Below are 19,556 nucleotides of genomic sequence, written 5' to 3'. Positions count from 1 at the left end.
ATTGTGATGGTTTTAGTGGTGCTGACTGTTGAAAGTTTTCACAGGTTTTGTATTTTCTTGCATCTATAGCTCAGATCAGCTACATGAGTAAAGGCAGTTGATCTTACGTGTGCCTGTGATCCATTGATCATTAGATAGTAGAGTTTACTGAGGATGCTCTGCTGTAGCTGGTCCCACGACACTGACCTGCCTTCTCTCATCAGAAATGGAGGACCGAATCTGCAGGTGAACAGATATCAGATTAGTATGCGTTTATACAGCCAAACAGATGCAATTACTTAGCTAACACATTCATCATCTTCACAAGTTATGAATGACAATATTTTAGTTAACATGCTCATTTTAAATATGTTTCTCTAAAAGATACACTGGTAGAAACAGTCTTTAAGTTGAAACATATTTCTTTAGGAAAGCTTTTATGATGATTTATTTATTATCTTTTTTTTTGCATGCTTATATATTGTTTAATGCATTGTGTTTCAACATTTATATTAAGCACCTTGAGAGGTCCTTTTAAAGGTGCTATATAAAATAAACTTTATTATTATTTAAATATATGCATGTGATACAGAGGAGACCGGGGCTAGTTGTCACTAGTTTTTTTTTTTTTTTGGACAGCCAGATTTCTATATGTGACCCTGAACCACAAAGAGACAGTCTTAAGTCGCTGGGGTATAGCAATAGCCAACGATACATTGTATGGGTCAAAATGATCGATTTTTCTTTTATGCCAAAGATCATTAGGACATTAAGTAAAGGTCATGCTCCATGAAGATATTTTGTAAATTTCCTACTATAGATATATCAAAACTTAATTTTTGAATAGTAATATGCATTGCAAAGAACTTCATTTGGACAACTTTAAAGGTGAATTTCTCAATATTTAGATTTTTTTTGCACCCTCAGATTTCAGATTTTCATAAAGCTGCATCTCGGCCAAATATTTTCTAAACAAAACATACATCAATGGAAGTCTTATTTATTTAAATTACCTTTATGAGTGGTTTTGTGGTCCAGGGTCACATACAGATACATACCTTCAAATTTTGATGACAAAATGCCATTTCCATTATTGCATAAGAAAAAACTATACCGTTTATTGAACACATGTTGACCTAAAAATCAAAATATAATTTAATAAATATTATTTTAGTATCACTGCGATTCTCTAATAGTTTTAATTAATATTTTGAAGAAGTTTTTATTTTTGTATTTTTATATTTTCATTTTGAATTAAAGTTTGTTATTTTCATTAGTTTTGTTTTTCAAAATGTTCATACAGTTTTTTATTAATTTTTATTTTATTTTTTTAGTACATCAAGTTAAACTAAATACAAATCAGATATGTTGTCTGAAATAAAGTGTTTTTTTGTTTCAGTTAACATTTATTAATTCATTCATTTTATTGTATTTTAGTATTCCCATTTTAGTTAACTAATAACCCTGTACTGAGTTAACTTCAACCAATGTTAAAAAAAGCTAAAGTTCAGCTAAATGTTTCATTGTATGTCCCACATTAAAATACATAAAACAGCTTTGCAATGCTAGCATCAAAGTATGCAGATAAATGTTATGGAACTCATGTTACTAATGACAAGATTTAAAAAACAACAATCAGTTTTATATAATACGTAACAGAGGCTCTTGCACAATCTCTATTTTCCTTGGCCTAAAAAGATTAAAGATACACTACTGCAGAGATGTTAACCACTACCTGAAATCACATGAGATTTCTATGTAAACATTAGGTCACATTTTGATTTTGATGTGCATGTTTGTCAGATAAATTACTGCCTGTGTTTGGACACTATGTTCCAGTGTCCTCAGCAGTGACCTTGAAATCCACCCCACCCTTATAGTGTAGTATTTTTTTAGTTTTTTGTTTTTTTGCAGTAGCAGCAGGAGGCTAGTGATTAAGTTTCAAGCCAGATTTCTGCTACAGGACCCGTACAGCATGAATACAGGAGACAAAACAAACAAAAGTGAGCTGAGGGAAAGCGAGCCTTTCAGAAAGTGATAAACACGTAATTGTGTTGGGTTTCGCCTCAGCCAAAAACAACGGTGGAGTTTTCCCTGACAGGAGGCAGAGACAGAACTGAGATCTGAACAAACATGCTTTGATGCTGTTAACGTCACAGCTCGCCCCGGGCAACAACACGGGAGGTTTTCACCAAATTATACAGCAATAAAGTGTCTGTCTGTCCATCTATCTAACTATCCGTCCACTATGCTTGACGCCACACAGTTTAAATGCATCTTGAACATCAAAAATAGATAGAAGTTATAATAAAACAGCATTTGAAAAAGTTTCGAGAGGTCAAATTCACCTTTGAGAACATTTGGTCTCAAGTGAATGCTTCTTTTTCAAATCTATCACTATTTGCTATTATTGCATTATATGGTAATTGTTATTAAATTACTGCATTACATATAGGCAAGATTTTAATAGCCCAAAACAATGTCTAAATAGCTATTTTGCTCTTGGTGAACATTATTTAACCCCTTTTGGCCTAAGTTAAGTCAGAAATGGAAGTAGGGGAAAAATATATCAATATATCACATAAACATTACAAAAAGACAAATGTTTTTTTTTATATATATTCTTTGGAATAACATACACTGAAAAATCATGCATGATAAAATCAGGAAATGTATTCAATCAATTTAATAGGATAAATTTAGATTTTATGTTGACTTTAAAGATGGACATGCTGAAATTGCTACTATAAGCCTACAACCAGGAACTTGCAGCAAACTAAAATGAGCGTGGACACAATTGAGAAACACTTTGCTGACTTTCTGAACTTTTCCACTATGCTTGATGTTGCAAGCTCTGAACATCAAAAGATGTTCTCCTGCAATACACCTGCTCCTGTGATGATCTTAAAATGACAGCAAAGTCCTTTGGGGTAGAAAACTCCATAGGGAACCTGCGATTCTTTCTATAATCCTTTTTTTATGTGAACTCTACAGTGCTTCCTGTCTATGCAAGTGCCCAACTATAAATTGCATTGATAAGTAAAATAGTTTATTCATCTTAATGATCTTAATACTTTCAAAACGTTTTTATTTTTAATATTATTTATATACTATTATATTTATTCATTTTTTGAATTCGTTTTATATTTATTTTTATTATTTTTATATTTTCAGTTTTCATTTTCATTTTAGTAATGAAAATGAATGTTTTGTAATTTTTATTTGTATTTAGTTAGTTTTTGTGTTTTGCTTTTCAGTTTAACTTATTCTATTGCAGCTAATTGCCATGACACCATTTCTAATTGAAAAAACCCTTCATCATTTACATGATTCATTCACAGTGCCGTGAAAAGATTTTTGCCCCTTCCTGTTTTTAATTTTTTTTGCATATTTGTCACACTTAAAAGATTCAGATCATCAAACTAATTTTAATATTACACAAAGATAATGCAAGTAAATACAAAATGCAGTTTTTAAATGATGATTTCATTTATTAAGGGAAAAAAGCTGTCCAAACCTACCTGGCCCTATGTTAAAAATGAATTGCCCCTCCTGTTAAACCATGAAAGAATTGTGATTAACCACATTATTTTAGAAAGCTGAGTTAAATTTCACTAGCCAAACCCAAGCCTGATTACTGCCAGACCTGTTGAATCAAGAAATCACTTGTGAAGCATGCTTAAAGAGCAACACATCATGCCATGATCTAAAGAAATTCAAGAACAGATGACAAACAAAATAGTTTACATGTATCAGTCTGGAAAGGGTTATAAAGCTATTTCTAAGGCTTTGGGACTCCAGTGAATCACGGTCAGAGCCATTATCCACAAATGGAGAAAACTTGGAACAGTGGTGAACCTTCTCAGGAGTGGCTGGCCTACCAAAATTACTCCAAGAGTGCAACGACGACTCATCCAGGAGGTCATAAAAGAACCCAGAACAACATCTAAAGAACTGCAGGCCTCACTTGCCTCAATTAAGGTCAGTGTTCATGATTCAACAATCAGAAAGAGACTGGGCAAAAACGGCATCCATGGGAGAGTTCCAAGACAAAAGCCATCGCTGACCAAAAAGAGCACAAAGGCTCGTCTCACATTTGCCAAAAAAAATAAATAAATCTTGATTATCCCAGAGACTTTTGGGCAAATTCTGTAGACTGATGAGACAAAAGTTTAACTATTTGGAAGGTGCGTGTCCTGTTACATCTGGCATAAAACCAACACAGCATTTCATAAAAAGAACATCATACCAACAGTCAAACATGGTGGTGGTAGTGCAATGGCTGCTTTGTAGCTTCATGACCTGGACGACTTGCCATAATTGATGGAACCATGAATTCTGCAATCTATCAAAACAATCCTGAAGGAAAATGTCCGGCCATGAGTTTGTGACCTCAACCTCAAGCGCACTTGGGTTATGCAGTAGGACAATGATCTCAAACACACCAGCAAGTCCACCTCTGAATGTCCACAGTGATGTGAAAGACTCATTGCAGTTATCGCAAACACTTGATTGCAGTTGTTGCTGCAAAGGGTGGTACAACTAGTTATTAGATAAAGGGGCCAATTAATTTTATCAGGTTGGGCCAGGCAGGTTTGGACAGCTTTTTTCCCCTTAATGAATGAAATCATTATTTCAAAACTGCATTTTGTATTTACTCGGGTTATCTTTGTGTAGTATTAAAATTTGGTTGATGATCTGAATCATTCAAGTGTGACAAATATGCAAAAAAAAAAAAAAGCAAAAACTTTTTCCCACCACTGTAATGTTTTTTGTAACTGTATTTTGTGTATGTGGCAAGACAAGAAACGTTAACAGAAATATTTCCGGCATGTTAGGCATACGATTAAGAGTAAATGTGTGCATATTTTAAAATGAAAATAATATTTGCAAATAGTTCAAATGCATTACAATAAATTGTAGTTATTTTACCATTTTTATTTATTTAATTTTAATTAATCTCATTTAGTTATTCCCTTAAATCTCTTTAGCCCGCTCCCCCAATGTTTAAGATATGGTTACGCTCGTATTATGACATCTGCCTAGTTTCAGTGTAAGTTTCTATATTCAAACATTCCCAGTTAATGAACTCATGACTACAGCTGTACATCAAATCTAGTCCTTTCCACACTCTAACTCTGTGATGGGAATATCACTTTCTCATTTTCTGGGGAAAATCAATCAAAATATCACTGCTTTCAAAATGACATGTACACTAGCTCATCTGTAAGAGATGAACGTATGTTTTGAGCTTCACTCTCTCTCCTTCTCTCTTTCACTTCCATTAAAGTGAGGGAGAAACTCACATTAGATTTCTGGAGGCATTCACACTTAAGAGAGTATTGATCTCTGTGCGACTGTCACTGTGTGTCTGCAGGATCGCTCTGACGTGACAAACGTCAAAGAATCTGTGAGAAGCTTTTAGAGCAAAAGAGAAAAGGTGAGGTAAAGTTGCCATGATTGATATCTGCCAGCTTTACGAAGCATAAAGAGGCATGTTTTTGTCCTCTGAAGTCCATTTATAATGCTAGTTCTGACCATTTGAACCCTCTGTGACCCTTGGAATTAAACCTTTAAGACTTTTTTGTAAATAAATTTATGATTGGCTAATCTCCATATACTAGTGTTAATCTAGTCCGTTTTTTTCCTCCTGTTTTGCTTCCTGTTTATTCAGCAAGGATTCATTAAAATGATCAAAACTGACAGTACATACTTTAATAATGTTATAAAAATGTATATTTCAAATAATTCAATTTTTTTTAAACTTTGTTTTTCAAAATATCCTGATTAAAAAATGCATTACAGTTTCCACAAAAATATTAAGCAGCACAACTGCTCGACATTGATAATAATAATAATAATAATAATAATAAATGTTCTTGAACTTCAAATCATCATTTTAGAATGATTTCTGAAGGATCATGTGACACTGAAGACTGGAGTAATGATGCTGAAAATTCAGCTTTGAATCACACGAATAAATTATATTTAAATATTTATTCAAATAGAAAACTATGATTTTACATTGTATTAACATTTCACAATATTACTGTTTTTACTGTATGTTTGATCAAATAAATACAGCTTTGGTGAGCATAAGACACTTGTAAAAAAAAAAAAACTAGTGCTGTCTAACGATTAATCATGATGAATCGCATCGCAAGAATACGTCCTCTACGTTTGTTTATGCTTTGATTTGAAACAGCGTATCAGTGTGTGGCTGACACAGAAGAGAATACGCTGCTTTCGTCCAGCAGATATTCTCCAAAATGGCACTACGCTGACACAGAGAAGACGAATTGTTGAATTAAGTTGTTGTTTTGTTTTCTTTGTGCAGAAAAAGTGTTCTCGTTGCTTCATTAAATTCAGATCGAACCACTGATGGCAGATGGACTATTTTGTCGATGCTTTTCTTACTTTTCTGTGCCTTGACAGTGCTATTTACTTGGCAGTCAATGGGACAGTCACAAACCTCCCGGTTTTCATCCAAAATATCTTAAATTGTGTTCCGAAGACGAACTAAGCTTTTACGGGTTTGGAACGACATGGGGGTAAGTGATTAATGACAAAATTTTCATTTTGGGGTGGAGTAACCCTTTAACTCCGAAGACCCCTAAATGAGGCTCAAACCTACAGCTGTTGTTTACCAGTCAAAAAAGTCATTATTTTTAAGGCTACCTCACTGCCTGCTGTCCTGCTCCGGCTGCATTACACACCAGCAGCAAGATCTTCACCATCCCATCGGCCTGGTTCAGGAACTCGGAGGACAGCGCTCCAGATGCAGCCAGTCTGTGACCCTCCGGCCCAGACGAGGTGTACGGAGAGGACGGAAGACTGTGGTGCAACCCTGGGATGAGAGGGAGAACCAAGGAGAGGTAGAGGTCACCTCCTAACACGCATAATCTGCAGGCAGATTTAATGGCTGTGCCTCCATATATTCGAATAATGTCAAATTTTATTGTATGACAAAACAAGGTGACATACGCACGGATAAAGAGAGCAAGAGAGTGACAGAGAGAGAGAGAGACAGATGGAGACATGCAAACAGAGCACAGCGGACAGCAGACTGAACACAGTAGGGTGTATTATCTGACGCCAGCCTTCACACGTATATACATACATACTAAATGGACGTCAAGCTTTCAGATGTTTTCTTCCAAATAAAGTGTGAATGGGCAGCAGCCATTAATTAAGCACCCAGAACAAACTACCTAAAAAAAGGCCAAAGACTGCTATATAATTTATTTTCCAAAAGTCACCCAGTTGAATTTATCAGGGACAGAAGAGCCTCGTATCTTCAAGGTGACAGCATTAAAAGGGTGTTATTTCTGCACTTTGAACATCAACACACACAACTGGAACTTTGAAATGGTTTAAAAGATGCTCCTTATAGGACAAACAAATAGTCCCGCCTCAGACCCTTATCGCTACTGGTTGAGCCAATGTCGTTGTGTCAGGCTGGTCTGGATAGAGGCATAATAATGATATTTCAGGAAAATGTACTTATACTTAAAGTTTTCTCGGCACATTAAATTGAAACAGTTCATAAAGTTAAAGTTAATGTAGCACTTTACAGCTTTAATAATTTAAATTAAAAGCACTATTAAACCAAAACATCTACTAACAAAAAGTACCCAAAACTACCATGCATTTGTGTACCATATTGTTGAATCAGGACCATGATGTATGTCATAGTCTGTCTAGTCCTTTCAATCGTTCACTCTCATTTGCATAAACACTGGCCTATTACTTCACGTTTAATGGTAAATCAGCTTGACGATGACGATCAGCAAGACCGTTACACGTTATGAACACATTAAAACTGGAAGGTCACATGTGCCATCAGGGACAGATGGAGGACTGGTTGGCTTTTTAATCAAGAAGGGACGTTTTTATGGCTGAACATCAAGACAGCTGTGCTTCCTAGCATTCCGTCTGAAGGTCTCAAAATGAAGAATGGGAAGGTGTGACCTGTGCTGACTTTAAGTGTCTATGCTCACGCAGTCTGTCTTCTTTCCTGTCACTTGATGAACCCCACTGAATCCGTTTGAGGTTATCACTCAAAAGTAACACTGTGAGATTGTTAATTAAACACCTCTCCTCTCCACAGATCTCCACTGTGGAGACTGTAATTCAGCCCTACCGTATGTAATCCAATGGAAGAAGTCACAATCGGTGCTTATGAAAGCAGGTCAGAGTGCAAACAAAATAATTGATAATGACCATAATTGATGATTAATCATAACAGTCAATTAATAGCCAGTTCATCATTGTAATAATCATTAGATAAACCGATTATCAAAATATTAATTTGTAGCAGCCCTAAATACATTTATAAAGCGCCCTGTTAAAGTATTGCTTCATTTAAAGAGCGTGCTATCAGAGCTGTAGTACTGACTGTATTGTGAAGTTCATAGCTGTTGTGCTTCATTCAGAATTAAAGGGATAGTTTACCCAAAAATGTAAATTTTGTCAAATTCGATGCTCTAATTTTGCCCAAATTGTAGGTTTTTGTAGTTATATTGAAAAATGTGTTGGGCATTTTATGACACTATATAGTACAATTTACATTTTTATGTCTGTGTTGATTGTTTTCAGTCAAGAAAAATATGTTTAATCAGAAATATATTACAATTATAAAAAATTCAACAAATTATAGAAATAATAGAAAAATATTTAGGAGATCAAAATTGCATCATTAGTCATAACTATTTATTTAAATAGCTATGCCATGTTGCAAAACATTTGCAAGACTGTGTAGAATTTTGTTACATATATTTGTAACTCTGTAAGATTTCTCTTCCTATCTTGTGATGCCAAGTTTCTACAGCAATATTTCTGGCAGCACAACAGTTTTCAACATTGATAATAATGTTTCTTGAGCAGCACATTACAATTACATTTCACATAGTCAAAAACTGAAAAAGTATGCCTGTTATTCATTTGGCCCAACCCTAGAGAATACATGCTTGGCCACACTTCAGAAATCATGGCCTATATTCAAGCCGACCATCAGGGCATAATGGACCAAAAATAAAATAATTGAGGAACTTACTGTATACAGTGATTTAAACCATTTTAAATCTCTACCCCCCCATTTCAGTCAGAAACACAACTCTTATATTTGGATAGGGATGATATTAACATCCTCTACAGCTGGCTACATTTACCTGAGATTCGTGCAGATCCACCCCTGATGTAAAGGGGCGGAGCTTGGAAGGCATAGATGATGTCACTCTCTGCTATGCTGGTCAAGTCATCGTCATCAAAGAACGAGCGCTGGAAACCTGTTGTGTAGATCTCTGTCAATATTACCTAGAAGAACAGAGAATTATAAACGGAATAAAATCACTTAATTGTTGCAGCTATTATAATTATTAAAGACAGAGATAAAACTCAATTTTTATATTTGAAACACCTCACATTTGATTTAATCAAGCTTATAAATCAATTCACATTTATTACCGGCGATACCAATAATATCGGTTACATTTTAGGCATTAAAATAATAACTAACTATAAAATAATCCTCTGATGCTTCCACATACCATGCAAAAACCATAGCATATGATTATGATAATCTTTCAGTATTATGGCATATATCAGAGTCCCACAATATTACCATCTGACACGATCACTGTAGCAATGCAGGAGATTTGGTCAGGTGATATATTGTGTGCAGGCATGAGATCTGTCTGTGTGATACTGTGTGCACCTGTCACCTGATCAGGAGAGATCTTGCCCTCATCTGCCACCATCCGGCGCAGACATGCCAAAGAGCCGATGAGAGGCACAGCAAGCCCCACTCTCAGATACCGCTGCCCTTTACTGCTAAACACCAAAGTCACACACACTGGTCTGCAGAGAGAGAAGAAAACGCATCCTTTATGATCTAAAAGCAGCTTTTAGATTTAAAATGTTACTGATAGCAATAAAAGGGCATCTTGAAATCTCTGTAAAGGCTACAAAAGTGAGTGGGTGTGGCATAAGAATGAATCTGTTTGGTCACTAAGGCCGTGTTCACACTTGGCGTCTTTTTCGAAGCTGCCGGCGTCTGTTTTACATTATAATCCTATGGAGTAAACCGTGTTTTCAAAAAAGTCCTGAGCGCTTTTTAAAACGCCACCGCCGGCGTATTTTTCTGCAGCTCAGAGCATTTTTTCGAGTTGAAAAAAGTTCAACTTTTCTGAAAAAAACGCCCTACGTCAAGCGCCTTTTTGACAGCTGACCAATGACAAGCGAGTAGCGAGATCTGTCGTTTCCATAACAACAAGAAGACTATACCGCAAACCGTGCATCATCCAACCGGAGCTCCTGGACTAAATTGTTGTAAGCGCCATATTGGTTCCTTCCCCGTATAATGTCGGTGCACCCACAAACGTCGTTGTGAATCGACATTTTCTTTCCCGTTAACTTCAAAAGCCAACGCAAGAGCCAACTTTTTACTCTTTCTTGACATTTCTGCAGTACACAGCGCTAGGCTACTGTTACAGCTGTTGCAATGGCAACAAAAGACGCTCTCGGCTGCTATTTGTAACAGACGCTGCCAGCTTTGTTTTTCATTAAAAAAACGCTCTTGTCAACTTTTTCTAGTCAAAAAAGACGCCAAGTGTGAACACGGCCTAAGGGTGTATTCACACCTGTCTTGTTTGGTTCGATTGAATCGAAATCAAGTTCGTTACCCCTCTTGGTGCGGATCTTTTGGGCAGGTGTGAATACAACAATTGCACTTGGGTGCGCACCAAACAACCGTACTGAGACCCAGCTGAAGAGGTGGTCTCGGTCCACTTCCAAATGAACTCTGGTATGGTTGAATGGATGAACCAATGAATGGATAACCTTAAGCACACGTGTGGTTTTGTTTACAGTTTCTGGTTCACTTGCAAAAAGGGCAGTGTGAAAGCAAACCACACCAAAAAAAAAAAAAAAAAAAAATCTACATTGCATTTGGTCCGGACCAAAGCAAGTGAACCAGCGGACTTTCCTGGTGTGAAAGCACCCTTAGTTACGTATCGGTGTACTCTGACCATACAATATACACTACCATTCAAAGGTTTGGGGTCTGTACAATTTTTTTAAATGCATCTCTTATACTGCTTTCTAACTTATTTCTATTTCTATATGTTAAAATGTAGTTTGTTGCTGTGATGCAAAGCTGAATTTTCAGTATCATTACTCCAGTCTTCAGTGTCACATGATCCTTCAGAAATCATTTGAATATGCTGATTTGCTGCTCAAGAAACATTTCTTATTATCAATGTTGAAAACTTTTTTTTAACTTTTTTCATGACTCAAAAGAACCGCATTTACTTGAAACAGAACCCGTTTGAAACAATATAAAGTCTTTCCTGTCACATTTGATTCATTAAAGCCTTTTTGCTGAATAAAAGTACTAATTTCTTAAAAAAAAAAAAAATACTACTGACCCCAAACAAATGTACTCTTATAGCTCTTGCTAAAGTGATGTCATCTCCTCCTAAGTGACATCATCTACTTCTGTACCATTATTTATATGGTCATCTAGTTTTCCTCCACTATTACAACCTTATGATATATGACCTTAAGCCTGAAAACGCCCTTCTCAGACATAAACTACTGTGAGTAAGGGTGGCGTTGGGATAAACGCTGAATGAATTGCCGGAAGCAGTAAGGCATTCGGTCACGTAAAAAGTGCCACACCTCAAAGAATTCACTTCCCTTTTAACTGGTCATGTGTTCTGCCCTAAAGGAATAGTTCAACCAAAAATGAAGATTGTGTCATTATGAAACCTGTATGAGACTCCCTTTATTTCTTGGAACACAAAAGTGAAAAATATATCAGAAAGTTCAAACTGAAGCTTATATTCATTGAAGAAGACTTCAGTGTCCATCTGTTTCTCACACAAATTTATCATATGGACTGTAGTGCATAAGTCTAATGAACTATTTTAAGATGATTTACAGTGTTTTTTGGAGCTTGACAAACCCTGGTTTGCATCTACTTCTACTGTAAGGAAGAGAGCAGCTCATATATTTGTGTTGAATAAATGAAGTCATTAGAAAAACAAGTAAATTATGACAAAATAAAATTTGGGGTTAACTTTTCTGATTTTGGGTAAATGTTTAGGTTTATATTGCCATATAAGATGCTCTTTAGGTGCCCTTTATTATTTAAGCCTATTGTATTAATTTAGGATATTGATATAAGAACTGTTTTTGTCAACCAAGCTTCAAACTTCCTTTAAACCAGTATAGAATTTCATACCGGTTTCATCCCTCATAACCAGTATAACTGGTATTACCATATATCATTGCAAAGCTGTTTTATATAAACATGTATATACAGAAACATTATACATTATAGCATGTGTGGGACAAAAGTTGTGCATTTGTGAACGTGAGGGTGTTCATTTCCTCCTCCTCCTCCTTCTTTAAAAAAAATAAAGGATTTCCCTGGCAATCCACCTGCTGCTGTTGGTTCGAATGCTTCATTGTTTTTGTGTACAGAGAGGCAAAAATGTTAAACTACAACCACAGCAAGAAAAACAATTACATTTTTGCATGAATCGACGACTTCAAAAGGCTTCAGTTTTGTACGATTGTACTCACCTCGTCTGTCTTAGAGGAATAGGAAGGGAAATGCACAGAAAAGGATCAAATGTGTTGCTCTGCTTAAGACAATGTGGACATGTCAGAGATGACCTGGAAAAAAAGCGCAGGGAAAAAGATGGTTAAACAGCAACAAAAGAGTAGCAGACACAAATATTATATAACAAACACACACAAGCAATCAAGCTATTAGAACATTGTGCTGCAAGAATGAGCCTCAAGGGAAGTTCACTGGAAGAGGAAGTGATGTCACAGGGAAGAGGAAGCACAGAACGTCTCTTGGGAAGAATTATTGTTGTAGCTACGAAAACTGATGCTCACAAAATTACAATTGCAGTTTTTTGCATCATCTTTGCCACTCATTTACAGAATGATTTCAAACTCACTTCATAGACTTATTCAGAATGGCTTTGATGATGAAGCATCCATCTATCTATCTATCTATCTATCTATCTATCTATCTATCTATCTATCTATCTATCTATCTGTCTATCTGTCTATCTGTCTGTCTATCTGTCTATCTGTCTATCTGTCTGTCTGTCTGTCTGTCTGTCTATCTATTCGTCTGTCTATCTATATGTCTGTATATCTGTCTGTCTGTCTTTCTATCCATCCATCCATCCGTCTGTCTGTCTATCTGTCTGTCTTTCTATCTATGCTTTCTAGAGCATCTCAAACACACATAAATACTAATGCCTTTTTATTTTAAACAATACTTCTTCTCCCTGCTAGCACTTACCAGCTCAGTGTTGTGGAGAAACAAATAAAGAGAGGTGGCTAGAGATATTTTTAGAGTATTAAGGAAAGCCGTGTTCATCTCCGGCAGCTGTCAGAGTGTTATGTGGAGACTTCAGCATTTTAACTCTGAGCTCTTCAGCTGCAGTTCGCCCACATATGTGACCCTGGTCCACAAAACCAGTCTTAAGTGTCAATTTTTCAAAATTAAGATTATTTACATAATATGAAAGCTGAATAAATAAGGTTTCCATTGATGTATGGTTTGTTAGGATCGGACAATATTTGGCTGAGATACAACTATTTGAATATCTGGAATCTGAGGGAGCAAAAAAATCTAAATACAGAGAAAATCGCCTTTAAAGTTGTCCAAATGAAGTCCTTAGCAATGCATATTACTAATCAAAACTGAAGTTTTGACATATGTATGGTAAGAAATTTACAAAATATCTTCATGGAACATGATCTATACTTAATATCCTAATGATTTTTGGCATAAAAGAAAAATCGAAAAATAATAAAGAACAGAACTGTCTCCACCTTCTTGCAAAACAACCACCTCTTTGTATTCTGTTTGCAATAACATAACTTTATTTTAGTTCAATTTAAAGTATCACATTATAACCATGTGTTGCTGTTTTATCTTAAATTGACTTAAATACTATAGATTTAACAAAACTATGTTCTCTAAATGGTCTAAATGTCAAAATTAGTACAATAATAATTACATGATGACAATATATCTTATAGAAAAATCCTATTACTGAACATGTTATTGTATTATCATGAGTCATTTTTTTCTCTTACCAAAATTAACCATGGTTTATTACAGTAAAAGTATAGTAACCATGTTTTTTGGCAGATTGATTACAATCTACATATTTCATGGATAGATTATGGTTAGTGTAGCAAAAGCATGGTTCATTTTATAGAGTTGTAACTTTTAGTTTTAGTTACTTTTTCTTATTTGTAAATCGCTTTGGACAAAATTACAAAAGTAAAGTAAGTAAGTAAAAGTAATTTGTGGTAATTTTCGTAAGGGTTGTGCTGTTATCTGCCCTATCTCCCTCTAAACGTATTATAAAATTATTTTAATATATGTTTGCTAAATTACTAATGTAACTTTACAGTAGATAATAATGTCATTTAGAATACTGTATTTTGAGTGAAGATAGCAGTTTAGTTTAGTTTAGTTTACAGTTTTATTTTATTATTTAGCTTAGTTTACAGTACTTTTAATCCTCTGGCTGCTACTGCTAAGAGTTGCTAGCAGTTTAATCCTTAACTATATACTGTAAGTAAACAACGACAAAACTACAGTAGCCAATTTACAAATGAAACTGACCTGCACTTGAAGTCCTGTACAGGTCAGTAGTTTTGCTTCTCTGATCCACTACATTCTCGAGTCACTTACATTGATTATTCTGATAGAAACCTTTTGGCGGAGACTCAGAGCGCACATGAGCTGAATCGTGCTGCCAGTAAAGACTAACCTATTCATGATTTATTAGAGATTTGTTATCGAATGGTGATCCACCATGTGCAGAGTAAATCTAAAGTAAAGAGCCTGGTTTGAAAATGCAAGAAGTAAAAAGTACAGATATTTGTATAAAAATGTAAGGAGTGAAAGTAAAAAGTATTCAGAAAAATAAATAGTGAAGTAAAGTACTGATACCAGAAAAATCTACTTAAGTGCAGTAACGAAGTACTTTGTTATATATAGTATTGTTTTGACAAATTAGGATCACATTATTAGTGCAAACAAACAAGCAAATACACCCTTCTGAAATAATCAGTCTTCCTCATATAGCTCAATATTTATTGGTATCCTGACAACAGAAGGAGCTAGCTAAATATTTGGAAGACGCTGATGTGAATTACATTCGCGCCATGATCTGCATTAGTATGAAGGCCACTTGAGTGGGAGTCATTTAAATTCCACACAGAGCCGTTGCTGTATACAGTGCAATGAATCTGTGGCTTTTAAAGCTTCTCTCTCTCCTCCTATGCTGCAGCTGAATCCATCCAATCTATCTATAACTGTTGCACTGTACTGATGGAATCCAAATGGTCTGCAAGTTGATTGGCTGATTACGGTGTTTTTTTTTTTTCAATGGCCACTGAGCAACACTTTGATGAAATGGCAGATGAAAGTACAGCAAAAACATGAGTTACTTTCTTTAGGAGCAGATGGCTAGTATGCTGTAATTTTCAAAGCTACTAATTACAGTTCTCACGAACGAGAGGTTCAGTCTACGTCACACATTTAATCAGTGTTTCATGTCAACGTCGCGTGTTCAGGCTTGTTGATGTCTGGACTGCAGGCCAGGTGTTTGCGCAGAACTTTTTTGTCAGCAGTTGGCTGATAACAGTAATTTTCGACTGTTGTCAGTGATTCATAAAATTTACGTAAAATGGACAAATTAACCAGCTAGCAGCAGATGGAGGGTGGGAAAAACAAAGATGCGGATGCCAAAAGAGAAGGATAAAGTAATGTAATGATGTCTCAGAATGACAGTGAGAACACAGGTAACAGCTTAAACGAGGCAAGATGAGTGACAAACTGTTCAGATGCATCTCAGTCCAGAACTGCAGTGAAAGCAGTGGGCAAAACTGCATCTGCTTAAACTGCTCATAAATGTTTTACTGGAGCGAGAAGAAGATTTAGAGGAAATATGTGTGTTAGGATGAGGTGGTCGATCTTTTTTAATGTTCAAATACTTTCTCATCACAGCTGAAAGGGATAGTTCACATCATTAACTTGCCCACAAGTTGTTTCGTTCTTCTATGAGCATGCATGTGTGTGTGCGCGCGTGTCATTGTGTCTAGAAACAATTGATGGTAACTATTAACTTCTATAGTAAGGAAAAAAATACTATGGGAGTCAATGGCTACCGTCAACTGTTTGGTTGCCAACATTCTTCAAAATATCTTCTTGTGTGTTCAGCAGAAGAAAGAAACTGATACAGGTTTAGAACAACTTGAGGGTAAGTAAATGATGACAAAACTTTCATTTTTGAGTAACCTTTAATATGTAGAAGCAATTTTAAAGGGGTCATATGATGTTTTATTAAATATCATTATTTTGTGTATTTGGTGTAACAGAATATGTTGACATGCTTTAATGTTCAAAAACATTATTTTTCAAATACTGTACATTATTGTAGGTCCTCTGTGCGCCGCCTCTCTCAAACGCTTAGTTTTTCTACAAAGTCCCTCCTTCTGACAAGCACAGTCTGCTCTGATTGGCCAACTGGCACAGTGCATTGTGATTGGTTGAACACCACAAGCACTCGTCGGAAATTTAACGCCCCTTTCCATAATCGTGAGCTTCAGCTTTCAAAATAAATGTAAAGACAGTTAATAATGTCCTTAGTTTTACCATCAGTTCAAACCCGAAAGGGGAACAGAGTCGCGTGACAGACACAGTGATGACGCTCCTATGTGTTTGCAGTACACAAGCCGCGGTTAAGATAGCTGACTCCACTGTGATGTGACCCGGTCTCTCTCTCTCTCTCTCTCTCTCTCACACACACGATGTGCAAAACTCCGCATTTGAACAGTCAATAGCAAATACTTAAACTAATAACAAAACATACTTACAGTCGCTGATTCAGAAGTGTCAGATTGTCATAGCAAAGTCAGAATTACCTCCTCTCCTAGGTTCACGAAACGGTCGTCCATAAAATGCGTTGCTGTTCTGTTGTAAGTAATCTTAGTGATGTCATGGCTGTATCAACACTAACTGCGGTTACAGAAACCACGCCTTCTTTCTTTGCGTAAATATAAGTTACAAAAGTATTTTAGTGAAGAGCAGTGAGAAATTTTCTCTCTTTTGTTGTTTGATTAATATGAATAGACTGCTGTCACTTTAAGAGCTGCCCGGATCCAATATACTGTGTTTACATCTGTTTCCTTTCTCAGTTGTTTGCTTTCAGTTAAGACCTAAATTACTGTGTTTCTGAGGAAACTTACAAAGATGGACATTTTAACACATATCAGTGTGTGTATTTAACTTTTCAAGTCCTATAAAGCTGCAAAAATAACTATTCAAAATTCCCACACTCTATGAGCACCATCAACACGTGCACATACTGTATAGCCAAATGAGTTCTCTTTTGCTGCTGACTGTGTTTCAATGCCTTAAAATCACCTGTTTTTAAACCACAATACTTAAAAACATGTGTAAACGATAAGTTTTCATGACCATGTGGCACAGCAAAGTCATGTGAGCATGTAACAACAATAGAGATGATAGTCAAAAATCTCTAGCGGTTGACAAAGTTCTACCAGTTAATTGTGTCCACCGGTATATCGCCCATCCCTAGCGCTAGCAACACCGATGTAATGGGTTTGATGCCCATGCATGAACTGATAAACTGTATATGCATCCTTGAATGCAATGCGATATTGGATAAAAGCATCTGCCAAACGCATAATTGTAAAACAACCATTTTAGTGCCTTGGCCTTTTGTTTTTAAAGATGCATAAATTAAATCTGTATTATATATGTTTAGTTACATGTTGAGTCAAAAAGTCTGCTTCAATATGAGCCTACAGTACATGGTGTCCTAAAAAGTGTTGGTTTTTAGATAAAGTTTGTTATTACATAAAGAAATATGCCCTGAGTTGTCTTTACAGTCAGTCTGAAGGTGAGGTTTGTTTTAGTAGAAATCGACTGGAGGTATGCGTCTTAGAACTTTAAATGGACCACTAAATCAAAGACTTTGCTTCTTTGATGGAGACTTCAAATGGAGATCCCTAGTGGACAACCAAACCATCTGGCCTGATTGGAGTTGCTTGATGGTGATGGTTTGTTTGTATCTTCTGACCGAGAACAGCTTGCTGCAGTTGGACATATGCTGCCTCCCAAATCTGTTGGCTTTATCAATATTCGTTAACACAGATGATTAGCTGGACTGGGTGAAAAGAGGGGACCGTATCCCAGGAGTTAACATAAACTGATTCATCTCGTGTCATAGCAAGTGTCAGATTTGGAAAGTTGGTGCTGGGAAGAGTTTTTTTCCCCCCGCATTGCTAGTCAAAGTTGGTTTATACTAATCTACCAGATGGACCAGCACAACCATAATGTAAAATTAATCAAATATACAGTATATTTCACAATATTGCTGTTTTACTATATTTGGATCAAATAAATGCAGTCTTGGCCAGCATAAAAGACTTCTTTCAATAACATTTAAAAATCTTTCAGACCCCAAATGTTGTGTGTAGTGTGTTCAGAATTCACTTACTTATATTGTGCCTGGAAGTGCTCTTGTACAAAGCTGTGACACACACCAGGCTGTGTCTGTGGCGGGGTCAGGGTATCAGAGACAGGCTTTTCATCATCTCCTTCTTGACCCTGAAACAAAAAGAAAAAGGTCATGTAGACATTTAGATAGACCTGGCCTTACTGGACACACTTTCCAGGTGTTAATGAGAATATCGATCTGATTTCTGCCTCACTCAGCGAGCCAATATTGCCCTCTCATTCTTACAGTTTGTTTGAAGTTTTACACTGGCAGTAGTGAACTTGACAACAGCTAAAAGAAAACCAGGAGGATAAAACCCACAGGGAAAGGCGATACAAACTTCTCAAGGTCAAAAAACAAGATGGTACAGATCCTATACTATGACTTAGGATTTTATGTCAGACAGAGAGAGAGAAAGAGGAAGATGTATAAACTACAACTGATTGAAAAGTTTCAACCGGTTTCATCATCAGATGAAAGCAGAGTGGCGGCCACCGAGACCTAAATGAATTAACAATTCTACACACCTTGTATCATCTGTTTTAGAGTATGATAATCTAATATAACCAAAATCTGAGGACTTTTCACCACAGTCAGACAACAACTTGGATGCATTATTGATACACCCATTGCAATGCTGACTACAAAAACAATACATTCTTCATTTAAACTTTTATTCTTCTATGATGGAAATCTAATAAATTAATACATTTAAGTAATAAATAACATTATCTAATTAATTACACAATGTGATGATTAATTGATCTAATCGAACTCCAGAAATGTTGGGACGTTTTTTTAAATTTGAATAAAACTAAAAGAGTTTCAAATCACATGAGCCAACATTTTATTGACAATAGAACATAGATAACATCATAAATGTTTAAACTGAGAAATTGTAAAATGTTATGCACAAAATGAGCTCATTTCAAATTTGATGCCTGCTACAGGTCTAAAAATAGTTGGGACGGGAGCATGTTTACCATGGTGTAGCATCTCCTC

The 19,556-nt window shown here is 35.9% G+C and overlaps 1 protein-coding gene across 1 annotated transcript in view; it reads right to left on the bottom strand.

Moving 5' to 3' along the window:
* The window catches only part of usp43b (ubiquitin specific peptidase 43b), a 106,669-nt gene that overhangs the window by 16,679 nt on the left and 70,434 nt on the right, over window positions 1–19,556 (bottom strand). Inside the window, exons 3-8 of the mRNA XM_079407861.1 lie at window positions 18,555–18,664; window positions 12,568–12,660; window positions 9,702–9,837; window positions 9,150–9,294; window positions 6,658–6,826; window positions 108–219 (exon numbers count right to left, since the gene is read on the bottom strand). Coding sequence (XP_079263987.1) covers window positions 108–219; window positions 6,658–6,826; window positions 9,150–9,294; window positions 9,702–9,837; window positions 12,568–12,660; window positions 18,555–18,664 — 765 coding nt within the window. The remainder of the gene's footprint in view (window positions 1–107; window positions 220–6,657; window positions 6,827–9,149; window positions 9,295–9,701; window positions 9,838–12,567; window positions 12,661–18,554; window positions 18,665–19,556) is intronic.

Source organism: Barbus barbus, assembly GCF_936440315.1.
Source record: "Barbus barbus genome assembly, chromosome: 4".
Taxonomy (NCBI): domain Eukaryota; kingdom Metazoa; phylum Chordata; class Actinopteri; order Cypriniformes; family Cyprinidae; genus Barbus; species Barbus barbus.
This window is presented reverse-complemented; position numbering and strand designations above follow the sequence as displayed.